Here is a 12,267-nt window from a genome sequence, read left to right as displayed (position 1 = left end):
GTGACTTTCTCACCCAAAAAGGTTAAATTAGGCTTGCTGTAGGCTATGTGCTATAAAATAGGAAATGGCATTTTCAACCATGAAGCAGAAGCTGTAGCCCAAGGTTGAAGGAACCTCCCAGGTAGGTGTGAGAAGCTATGAAAGATCTCATTTATTGCCTTCCTAGGAATGGTATAACAGTTGCAAGCAATGTGGTTCTTTCCTATCACAAATTAATCAGATGGAAAAAATTATGAATTGAAGCATGTAAAATGAATTCCAAAATCATATCACAATTCTATTTTACTCCAATTTAATCAATGTTACTTATCTTCTATACATATTCATTTTCTAGCCAATCATAACATTTTTCCCATACATTATATTATTATTATTATTATTACTATTATTATTATTATCATCATCATCATCATCATCATCATCAATACAACACAGCAAATGAGATCACCATGCTGGATTTCGTATTTCATTACCAGTCGGGCACTTCCCAAGCACCTAGGACTGCGTGATGTAGCGGCAAATTATGTATGCCGATCCCAGTAAAGCAGCCCTAGGCAATTGACAGATGGAGATTTTGTCAATTCCGATGGTTTTCAAACCATGGTAGCTGCTGAGGAACCTGGGCAGACATCAACAAGTGGGCTACAAGAACAAAACAAACAAAACTTACAAATCAAAAAACAACAAAAATTCTCAATGTCAGAGAATCGCACGTGTTATTACAACTCAGTGCCTGAAAAACATGGATATCAAAGACGGATGTTGTTGTTGTTGTTGTTGTTGTTATTATTATTATTATTATATTTGTTTATTTCATTAAACATGAAACTCAGTCAACTGAACATTTAAAGATGAGTCATAAATATCATTTATTGGTGCTAATGGTTAACACAGGTTGTTGCCAGCATCCTAGGTATCAACCAAATATCTTCTTAAAATATATCATGTTCCAAGTAGTGCTGAGTTTTTTGCAGTTCTGCTGGTGTTATTGCAGGAAATTGCGTGTTTTGTGAAAGTCTTGGACTTTGAATGTACATTAAAAGTTTTTGCACCAGAGAGAAATTCCTTGTGTCCCTTATCATATTTGGCCAATAAAGTATTCCATTCTATTTCATTCCATTCCATTCCTCAGAAATAAAGGATTAGATACAGGTTGTTCTTTAAGACATTAAGACATTAATTAAGACACATAATTTGCTAATGAGGTGAGAGTAGGTGTTCTTCCTATACAATTTAAAACGTTATTGTAGGATTTAAATTTAAGGATCATTTTGTTATGATTATTGAAGTCTTTGAAGCTTTTTATTACAGTCTGGGACATGACAAAAGATTGTATGGTTTTCAGAGTTCAAAAGAAAAGGAAAAGACAGCACTTTTGAAAGAACCTGAAGTATTAACGCATGTATAATTCCTTTCTAGATTGCATTACCTACCGAAGATGGCAAAAGGAGATACCGGTGTGCGATGCTTTCAGGGCTTACTAATCCTGGGAAATGTTGTCCTAGGGGTAAGTAACTTAACAATGGCTTCTCCAAATGTGTGTCTAGGTTCACACATTATTAAGCCAAGATTTTGAAAATAATAGTTAGCTTTGTAAACTACAGTTGGTTGCACTGATATATCAAGATACATCCCAAATTGGCCTTCTCCAGGTCTCAACATAAGAAGTAGCGGGACCATGGGGAGGGCCTTCTCTGTGGTGGCACCGGGTCTCTGGAACCAGCTACCCCCTGAGATCCGTACTGCCGCCATCCTACTGGCCTTTCGGAAAGCCTTAAAGACCTAGTTCTGTTGGCAAGTCTGGGGCCGTTGATCAAATGACACATCTTCTAGATCCAGTCATAAAAGATATGCATGATACCTTTAATGGGTTTTAAGTTGTCTTTTAAATTGTGTCTTTTTAGATGTTCTTTCTTGTTGTAAGTCGCCCAGAGTCCTCCAGGAGTTGGGCGGCATATAAATTCAATGAATGAATGAATGAATGAAAATTCTAGTCTAGTAATTGCAGATTCAGTTTATACAATTAGCTAAATCCAATGCAACAAATCATATTTTCAGATCGTGCAGAATGCGGCCACGAGAGCTATCGTGGGGCTTCCTAGATTCGCCCACGTTTCCACAACACTCTGTGGCCTGCACTGGCTGCCGATCAGTTTCCGGTCACAATTCAAAGAGTTGGTAATGACCTTTAAAGCCCTACATGGCATTGGACCAGAATACCTCCGGAACCACCTTCTATGCCCGAATCCTAGCGGCCGATAAGGTCCCACAGTGTTGGCCTTCTCCGGGTCCCATCGACCAAACAATGTCATTTGGCGGGCCCCAGGGGAAGGGCCTTCCCTGTGGCGGCCCCGGCCCTCTGGAATCAACTCCCCCCGGAGATTAGAACAGCCCCCACCCTCCTTGTCTTTCGCAAGTTACTTAAGATCCACCTATATCGCCAGGCATGGGGGAACTAAGACATCTCCCCCAGGCTTATTATATTTCACGTTTGGTGTGTATGTGCTGTATGGGGTTTAATTGTTGGGGTTTTTATATATTTTATTATTAGATTTGTCCCATTGTTATACTGTTTTTTATTACTGCTGTGAGCCGCCCTGAGTTTATTAATTAAATCTAAATAATAATAATAATAATAATAATAATAATAATAATAATAATAATAATAATAATATTTTGGTTTAGTTGAATGCATGAATATAGTCATTCCCTTGTAAATTACACTGGTTGTTGCAGTGTGGAGGAATTACAAAGGTAGCAACAGATACTGAAACACAGTGGAGGTTATTTTTAATGTTTTTTAAAACTACATGCAGTTATTTACAATTGGGATAAAATAAACACAGTTTTGATATTAGGTTTCTCTCCCAGGTTTCCCTCTGATGACTTTCCCCATCTATCTCTTCTCCTTCCTCTTCTTCCCTTTCTGTCTTAATCCCTTGTTTCTGGGCTTGGTAAGAGAGGGAAAAAAGAATGTGCTTCTTTAGTTTAAATTGCATGTGTGTTTGTATGTGTTTCCTAATTCAGCATTACTTTGAAATGTAAAAAATGCAAATGTGTTTTTCATTTTTGGAGACAAGAATAATGGCAGAAAGAATGCCCATTGTGAGTGAAAAATAGCTTTTCCATTTTCCTGTAAAAAAATCAAATAGTAAATGTCTTTGCTGAATAAAAGTATTCAACAAACTTTTAGGAGACAAAGTATTTCTTCTAAAAAGTAATATACGATAGAGAAAATACAACTGGGATAAGTATCATGTGAACAACATAATAGTTGGTAAAAGGAGATTGGCACCAGTTTGCGGAGAGATCATTTTCCATTCAAAGAAATCTAGAATGGAAGAATGGAAGCTGTACAAAATATTTGTAATGCTTCCAGTCACAAATTTGTATAAAGTATTTTTTAATTTGGAGTATCCCTTTTATGAAAAAAAGAAGTATGAGAATCAAATAATGCACTTGGGCAAAAGGAATCCTCAATCTGAGTATTGCATTGGCAGTTCTGTGTTAGCAAAAATCTCAGAAGAAAAGGATTTAGGGGTAGTGATTTCTGACAGTCTCAAAATGGGTGAACAGTGCAGTCAGGCGGTAGGGAAAGCAAGTAGGATGCTTGGCTGCATAGCTAGAGGTATAACAAGCAGGAAGAGGGAGATTATGATCCCGCTGTATAGAGTGCTGGTGAGACCACATTTGGAATACTGTGTTCAGTTCTGGAGACCTCACCTACAAAAAGATATTGACAAAATTGAACGGGTCCAAAGACGGGCTACAAGAATGGTGGAAGGTCTTAAGCATAAAACATATCAGGAAAGACTTAATGAACTCAATCTGTATAGTCTGGAGGACAGAAGGAAAAGGGGGGACATGATCGAAACATTTAAATATGTTAAAGGGTTAAATAAGGTCCAGGAGGGAAGTGTTTTTAATAGGAAAGTGAACACAAGAACAAGGGGACATGATCTGAAGTTAGTTGGGGGAAAGATCAAAAGCAACATGAGAAAATATTATTTTACTGAAAGAGTAGTAGATGCTTGGAACAAACTCCCAGCAGACGTGGTAGATAAATCCACAGTAACTGAATTTAAACATGCCTGGGATAAACATATATCCATCCTAAGATAAAAATACAGAAAATAGTATAAGGGCAGACTAGATGGACCATGAGGTCTTTTTCTGCCGTCAGACTTCTATGTTTCTATGTTTCTAAACAGAGTATTTAGAGAATATTTTGGAATGACTCATGTGTCCCTCTGATTTCAGTGCTGTGGCCTTGCACTTATGGCTGAATGTATATACTTCGTATCTGATTCACACACTCTCTATCCATTGCTGGAAGCTACAGACAATGACGATATCTACGGTGCTGCCTGGATTGGGATCTTCACTGGTTTCTCCTTCTTTTGTGTATCTGTTCTTGGTATTGTTGGTGTCATAAAGGCAAGCAGGAAAATGTTATTAGCGGTAAGTCTTTAGCAACAAAAGGTTCTGGTGATCTTACCAACTAAGAAATACATTTGCTAGCTGTATATCTTGGTATATTCTTGTGGTTTTTGCACAAAGGGACTTCTGAAGCAGTGATAATACCACGGGAGACAATAATGAATAGGTTGTCAAGGAAATACTGTGTTTGCAGAGTTTCATGGACTGAAATCATTATATCTTCTGGCAGTTCTGGCACAAATGAAAATTAATGACAATTTGTTAGAAGTAGAAACTTTTTGGTTAGAGGTATTTTTGCATAGTTTGCTGTCAATCACTATGAGATGATTTTTTTAAAAAAAGAAACAATTGTTTCCCCCCTAGGCCTTCAGTTTTATCATGTTAGGATGAGGCTCTTATCAAAGGCATTATAATAACATTTCTTTAGGAAAAGAAATCTTTCCATTCAGTGCAATTAAAAACTAAACAAAGTTTTTGACTGGCCTATTTATGCAACCAAATATGGCAAGAGAAAAGGGATTATGATCAGAATGGCATACAGTAGCTATGCAATTTTCACAATGGTCTTGACATAGTGACTGAAGAGCTATCATGGGCTATAGACAGATAAAAATAGTTTCAAACCAAATCCAAGAAAAATGGAGCAGTTGTCAATTCAGAATCTGATGGATTGTAGGACTCTATTAGCTTTAATTCTCAAATTTAAAATCTGAGGTGGAATGGTTCCTGTTGGAATCACATATCCCTGGTCAGGAGATCTTTGCCCAGTTTCATTTGTGATGGTCTTTCCTGGAATAGGATGCCTCAAGAACATTCACTCACCTAGATTACGGTAATTCTTTCTTACATGAAGAGTATTCAGAAATTTCAGCTGGTCCAAAATGTAATAGCTCACATACATCATGCTTTGTTTGGTACTGCATGTTATAGCCTTTCTGCAATAGTTGCAATGGCTAACATTATATTTCTGAGTGCAATTCCAAGCACTAGTTACCAACTTCATGCCAATATAATTTTAGACTTGGGTACCTAAGAAAGTATTATTTTTCCCAGGTAAATTCTGAAAACCCAACCTGAATATTGAAAAAGGTATCTGCAAGGGTATTTATCTACTATGAGCACAACTGAAGGAGCCTTATGGTGGTCATCTCTATTGGGTTCTCTCCTATGGAATAGCCTTCCTCCCATTCTTATGGCCTTATAGAAATATGTGGCTTTTCCAGAAAACCTTTGGGGATAGTTTTTGAACCTATCAACAGCAGAATTAGCATTCTATGAATGTGTGTGGTATTAATATCAGTATTGTATTTATATCCACATATATTTCAATATAGATATAGTTATGCACATTGCACACACATGATAATACATACCTACATATACAGCCTAGAAGCCAAATAAATTGAAGAAGTGGATGGATGGATGGATGGATGGATGGATGGATGGATGGATGGATGAATTGATGGTGCTAAATTAATGTGTGTATATTCGCTTCTCATTTGTTCAAAAACTGTGATGGGTAGGGAAAAATGTATAAATGGAAGAGAAGCATGATTTTGTGAGACAGAAAGAAATACAAGTAAAAAATTTGTCACAGAAGAAAAGTAGTGCTAGAAATCGTGAATAAACATTTCCAAAAGATCCTGAATGAAGAAAGATTTAATCCTGCACACTGTAATAAAAATGACAAATTATTTGGAAATTTATGAAAGTCAAATTGGAAATTACCAGGAAAAGCTTGGACTCTTAATAGACTCTTAGTAGAGAAACTTAGATTTTTAGGAAAATAACCTTTTCACAAACAGCAGGATTTAGTAATTCCTCAATAGTACCTGCAGTAAATTCCAATTACACATAGTCTATTCTTGGTTTTGACATTCAAAGTATAAAGAAACTACAGCTTAGCAGAATTGTAAAGTACTGAAAATGTACAAATAGAAAAACAGTCTGGCATCTTGAGATTAGCAAAGAAGTCATTATTATGGGAAACCTTATCTTACTTTTCCTCCAAGATTTTTTAGAAATAAATATAGGTAGTTACACGGCATTGAAAGGGATTCAAATGTTAATGTAACAGTAATTGCAGAAGAAATAGATCATTTTTCCTCGGTTGAAGTCTGCTGATATTGCCTAAAGCAAATTGTCCAGAGCTGGGACAATTTATTGGAGATATATTGTATTATACAAAAGTAAATGTTTCCAGTATGTGATTTAAAAGACCAAAAATAGTCTTAATACATACTTTATAAAAGAACCTTTTATGCCCTCAAGTGTTTGTTGATTCTTAGTAACTAATATATTTAACCGTTAGGAATATGAAATCTGAAAAATGATTTTTATATTTTTCAATTAAGAAATGGGGAGATAAATAAATAAAATAAATAAATAAATAAATAAATAATACATATTTCATGTAAAATATCTAACATGTTATATAAAAGTTTTATTTTAATGCCACACGGTAATGAAATTATAACTTTATAAGTTTCAATGTGTTGAATTTTATTGGAATCTTTAGTGCAGAATGGCTTTTAAGCTTTAGTAAATTGGCAAGAACTAACCTTGAAGATTATTAATAGTAAACTTTACACTGCAGTAAAGTTGTACTACATAAACTATAAACTTCCTAGTATAATTTAAGCAGAGCATTACATAAAGCTAATTATATGGCAATGCCCAACTAGTTTTTATTTTTTATGAAAATATTTTGTAAAAAACAGGAAAATAATTCATAGAAAATAATAATTCATAAAATAATTCAGCAGACTTTGGCATAAACACTCCTGTTGGTTTTATATCCAATTTTCTTTATGCATAGAAACTGATGCAGTATAAGGCTGATTGAGTTTTTATTGGTAGCAGCAAGGAATGTTATTTCAAAATATCAGAAAAGGGATGCATTTAAAATGGTCTTAAAAGGATGGGAAATAGCTGTATCTCAAATCATTAGCACTTCAATGAAGAGCTTTGAAGGACTATATAAATTGGGATAGATACAGTATGTTGAAGTTTGGGCACCATTTCTTAAGTATAAAGAATAAAGTATAAAGCTGTTCCTAAGATTATCCTTCTGTGCAGAAATTTCATTCTAGGATGAAATATTTACACAGGTCTTTGTCATTTCCCTTTAAGATGACAGAACATCAAGTTTATTTCTCTTTTTAAATTCCTTTTTCTTTTTTGCAGTTTCCTCTTTGGTTAAAGTAGGGCTTCTTAAAAACATTTTTTTTCTCAGACTTTAGATTTGTTAGTTCAACAAAAAGTGAGTTCAAAAGATGTTATATTTTGAATGGTCAAGATAATCCTGTTATGCTGTTCATAAGGAAGTTACTTCAAGAACTAATGGTAAAAAAAAATCCTCTGGCATTGTAATTTGGAGAAAATTAATATTAGAATTCAATGCACGAGAGCGTTCAGTCTTTACAAAGTGCAGTGAATAGATTACACAGAATACCATGCAGGCTAGGCTTCAATAAAGACATCAATCATAACATGTTGACATGCATTTTGCAGGTCATACTGTCCTACAAATGCAAAAGATGGTTCTCACTGTACATTTGCCAGATAATTTCTGGAATGGCTTATTACTTGTATAATAGACAGTGTTATTTGATGGATAACATAATCATAGAATGCTACAGCTTGCAAGTGGACATTATTTTTAATAGACAGATTAATGAATGGATTTGTATATCTGGGAGCTCTTGAACAGCTTACAATAGGAAAAGCTTATCATTTTGCAGGCATGATTTGAAGTAGTTGTAGATCCAACATGGTTTTGAGCGCATTATTTCCACCCCATGTTATTGGCAAAGGAGAATATGCTGTGCAGAGAGTTCAGTAAACAACTTGTTACTCATTTGTGGCTGTATTGTTAAAAATCTGGTTCATGCTAAGAACTGAATTTATAATTATTTATTCAGAACATAGTAAGGACTAAGGTTGGTAGAAGGGAGATAAAATAACATTTGAAGATTATGTTGTTGTTCCAACTACTGCTTTACTTTGGGTACCACTCTGCTAATTAGACTGACTGCTGTTTTATTAAGACATGCATCCAATCGGATTGATCTTCTTTGATATTGAATTTGCATGAATACAAGTAGTCCTTAAAATATGGACCAGAATTGGAACCAGAAATTCGAATTTCTTCTTAAGCCAGGCAGTTGTTAAAGGAATCATTCTTTGCCATAGTTGTTAAGCAGTTGTTAAGTGAATCCTAGGGTCCTTAAACAGATCCAGCCTACCCTCAGCTTCCCCATTGCTTGCTGGAAAGTGGCTGAGAAAGTTGCAAATGGTAATTGCATCAGCCCAGGATACTGCAACCATCATAATTACACGCCGGTTGCCAGGCATTAGAATTTTGATCATGTGATCTTGGAGATGCTGCAGTGGTTAAATCCAAAAAAGGTTTACTTCTGTTTTTGTGGGTGTGTCTTGGTGGGCATGGTAGGGGAAGGATATTGCAAAATCTCCATTCCCACCTCACTCTGGGGTGAACCAGAGGTGGTATTTGCTGGTTCTCTGAACTACTCAAAATTTCCACTACTGGTTCTCCAGAACCGGTCAGAACCTGTTGGATTTCACTCCTGGGACGCTGCAACAATCATGTGAGGGACAGTTGCAGCTGACTTTTTCAGGGCCATTGTAACTTTGTAGCATCATTAAATGATTGGTTGTAAGTCAAGGAGAACGTCTATGTTCTCGGTATGACAAATTAATGCTAACTAGAAGCTGTGGCTGGTAGATTCCTGGATTAAGCAGGAGTAATTAAATGGACCTACATCATTCTGTTCACTGCCTATAAATTTCTACAAACAAAAGAAAAGAAGTTTTTAAAAAGGTCTGTCAATTCAATACCATGTAATACAGATACCAAAGTACCTTGGTGGGTTCTACTCTTGGTTCTGCTACTAGCTGGTGTACAACGTATTAACTGGAGTAGAACATTCTCAGTAATGGTGCATATTCATGGCGTTGTGTATACTCCCTTGCAGCTTGAGGAATATTCAGATTCGGAAGATGAGTGGGATTTAGACGTCATAAATTTCCTTCTTCTACCAACAGTTAGCCATGTTAGTGAAGACCACAGAGCTAATGACATAGACATGAGTTCGGGTGACTCAAATGGGGGAGATAATAGATGGAGGGATGCTCGTTTCAGATGCTTTCAGAGACACTTGGAAGAAAGAGGGAGGGGATATTAGAGAGTAATTAATTAATCAATTACCGGGTGTAAAACGGAAGAGAAGCTGAATTTGTTCAATCTTGCTATCTAAAGATGGTCGCATCCAGGACTTGCTCAGGAGCGTAAGCTATCATGTGTGATTTATTACTTGCTTTTTTATGACTCCTGGCTAGCCCTGATTAGCCCATAAATTTTAGAATGACTTGTGGAATGTTTTTTATGTTACTGCCAGCTTACCTACTTAATTGCTGAGATAAAGATGAGGAGAGAAGAAAACTGCATGCAAAGTTGATGTGTTAAAAGGAGAAATAAAGAGGATGTGTTTTACAATGAGAAATCATTGATTCCAAGTATTATCTGTATGAGCCTGTATTCAGAACACATGGAACCTGCTCCTAGGAAAAATGTAGCTTGTCCCTATTCTGTGTTTTAGAAAAGGAATTTCAGGATTCTTGGTGTTTTATTCTGCTTTGATGCCATCGTTTTTAAAATTTTCATTTTGTGGTCAATGTGGCTTTTTCAGCAGAGGTCTATGAACAATAAATGAACAAATAATGTAGCTGAAAGTTGCTTTAGAAGCCATACATGTTTCCTTCCCAAGCTTTTAATTCTGGCAAACTAAAAGACAAGGGAGGAAGAAACAGAAGGAATAAGACAGATTTAATGGGAGGGGTGTTAAAACACTCAATTTGAGATTGAAGTGTATCAAATGTTCTTTGTGACATGGGTTTTGTTTGTTTGTATTTAGTACATCATCCTGATGATGATTGTCTTTGCTTTTGAAGTGGCCTCTAGCATCACAGCAACAGTGCATCGGGATTTTGTGAGTATTCTGCCAGTGATGTGTCTATTCTCTCAGATGCTCTCAATTCAGTGTAGAGGTTAAAAGAGTTGGGGAAGATTTATTTCTGCAAATATGTTGCTTGTCTGGCAGCACCATCATATGGTATGACCAAGTTTTTAATTCATTATTTTAATCTAAGGGAAAGGGAATTTTTCCAACATATCTGTGCAGTAGGGGATTTTGTTTGTTTGTTGAACAGTTTCTTCATTACAAAAATACATTTCAATGATGTGACCATTTAAAAAAAAATAAAACTTAATTACATATAAATTCCTTAAAGTTAGTCAGTGAAGTACTCTACCAAAAAGGTGGACTTTTTGGGTTATGCTTGTGTTAATATTATTTACCTTAGTTAGCATGTATTATTGGAAGAAAATATTTTTAAAAAATCTAAGATATATTTGATAGGTGTTACCAAGGATGTGACTTCGGACTCTATGGAGTGTTCTTCAAAAGCTCACATTCATTTCTTTTATTACCACTTAGCTTACAATTGAACTTTTCTTGAAGCAAATGTTGGAAAAATACCAGAATCCAGATCCAGTTAACAATGATGACAAATGGAAGAGCGATGGTATTACCCGAACATGGAATCGTCTCATGTTGCAGGTAAGAGTACTGTATGATTTTGGGACTAATTCTTCACTCTCATTTAAGAATATTTTAAAGATTGTGACATTATTAGCTTGAAAGTCTGATGGACTATGGCAGTGATGGCGAACCTATGGCACGAATGCCACAGGTGGCACATGGAGCCATATCTGCTGGCATGGGAGCCATTGCTGTAGCTCAGTTCCAACATGTAAATGTGTGCCAGCCAGCTGATTTTGGCTCACACAGAGGCTCTGGGAGGGCATTTTTGGCTTCCAGAATGCCTCCAGAGGGATGGGGGAGGACATTTTTACACTCCCTGGCTCCAGGGAAGCCTTTGTAACATGGGGAGGGTGAAACATGAGGCTCCTGGGTCACTAAAAGTTGGGAATATATACCGTTTCCGGCTTCCAGAGTGCTTCCGGAGAGCAGGGGAAGCTGTTTTCGCCCTCCGCAGGCATTGAATTATAGGTATGGGTACTCACACATGCATGATAGTGTGCACGCATGCTCTTTCAACACTCGAGGAAAAAAGGTGTTGCCATCCCTGGACTTTGGGAAGCAGATGGGAGAGAAGGTCAATTTGGGTGAAAAGACTCATCACACACCAGATGGGCAGATCATGGGAAAGACACATTTCAAAGAGATTCTGGATTAATTGTTTTACTACCTAAATCTTACAGTTTTCAACTTTGTGTTTTATAACATTCAAGACATCGTTCTGAAATCTATGTGGGTTTTGTTGCTTCTTGAGCTTGACAACAATGAGGAATTTAAAAGAAAGGGTTTGCAACTATAATTCTATTGTGCATTATTCCAATTGAGTGGAAATTTTATTTTAAAATGAGCACACACAGGATTAGAAATTGCTTGTAGTACATCACTACTTACAATTTCTGATCATCTTGAATCTTCATGTATTGTTTTGCTTACAACTTTGGAGACTACAAATGCCATCTTCACGCATTCAAATACTGTAAGCCTAGCCAATGCTTTGTGACTCTATTCTCACTCTACATTTGATAGAATGTGGTTACAATGCATGTAGAATAAAGAGTCCTGATCTCAGGGATTACTGTCAAACAGAGTTACAGTACTTCGAGGGCTATGTTATGTATTTATTTCTATCCCACCTTTATTATTTTTATAAATAACTTAAGGCAACAAACATATCTACATATCTTCCTTCTCCTATTTGAGCTTC

The 12,267-nt window shown here is 36.1% G+C and overlaps 1 protein-coding gene across 1 annotated transcript in view; it reads left to right on the top strand.

The window, feature by feature from the left end:
* Positions 1 to 12,267, top strand: part of UPK1B (uroplakin 1B) — a 41,121-nt gene that overhangs the window by 17,574 nt on the left and 11,280 nt on the right. The window contains exons 2-5 of the mRNA XM_070749931.1: positions 1,420 to 1,507; positions 4,261 to 4,461; positions 10,377 to 10,451; positions 10,959 to 11,081. Coding sequence (XP_070606032.1) covers positions 1,439 to 1,507; positions 4,261 to 4,461; positions 10,377 to 10,451; positions 10,959 to 11,081 — 468 coding nt within the window. The 5' untranslated portion in view covers positions 1,420 to 1,438. The remainder of the gene's footprint in view (positions 1 to 1,419; positions 1,508 to 4,260; positions 4,462 to 10,376; positions 10,452 to 10,958; positions 11,082 to 12,267) is intronic.

Source organism: Erythrolamprus reginae, chromosome 4 (assembly GCF_031021105.1).
Source record: "Erythrolamprus reginae isolate rEryReg1 chromosome 4, rEryReg1.hap1, whole genome shotgun sequence".
Taxonomy (NCBI): Eukaryota; Metazoa; Chordata; class Lepidosauria; order Squamata; family Dipsadidae; genus Erythrolamprus; species Erythrolamprus reginae.
This window is presented reverse-complemented; position numbering and strand designations above follow the sequence as displayed.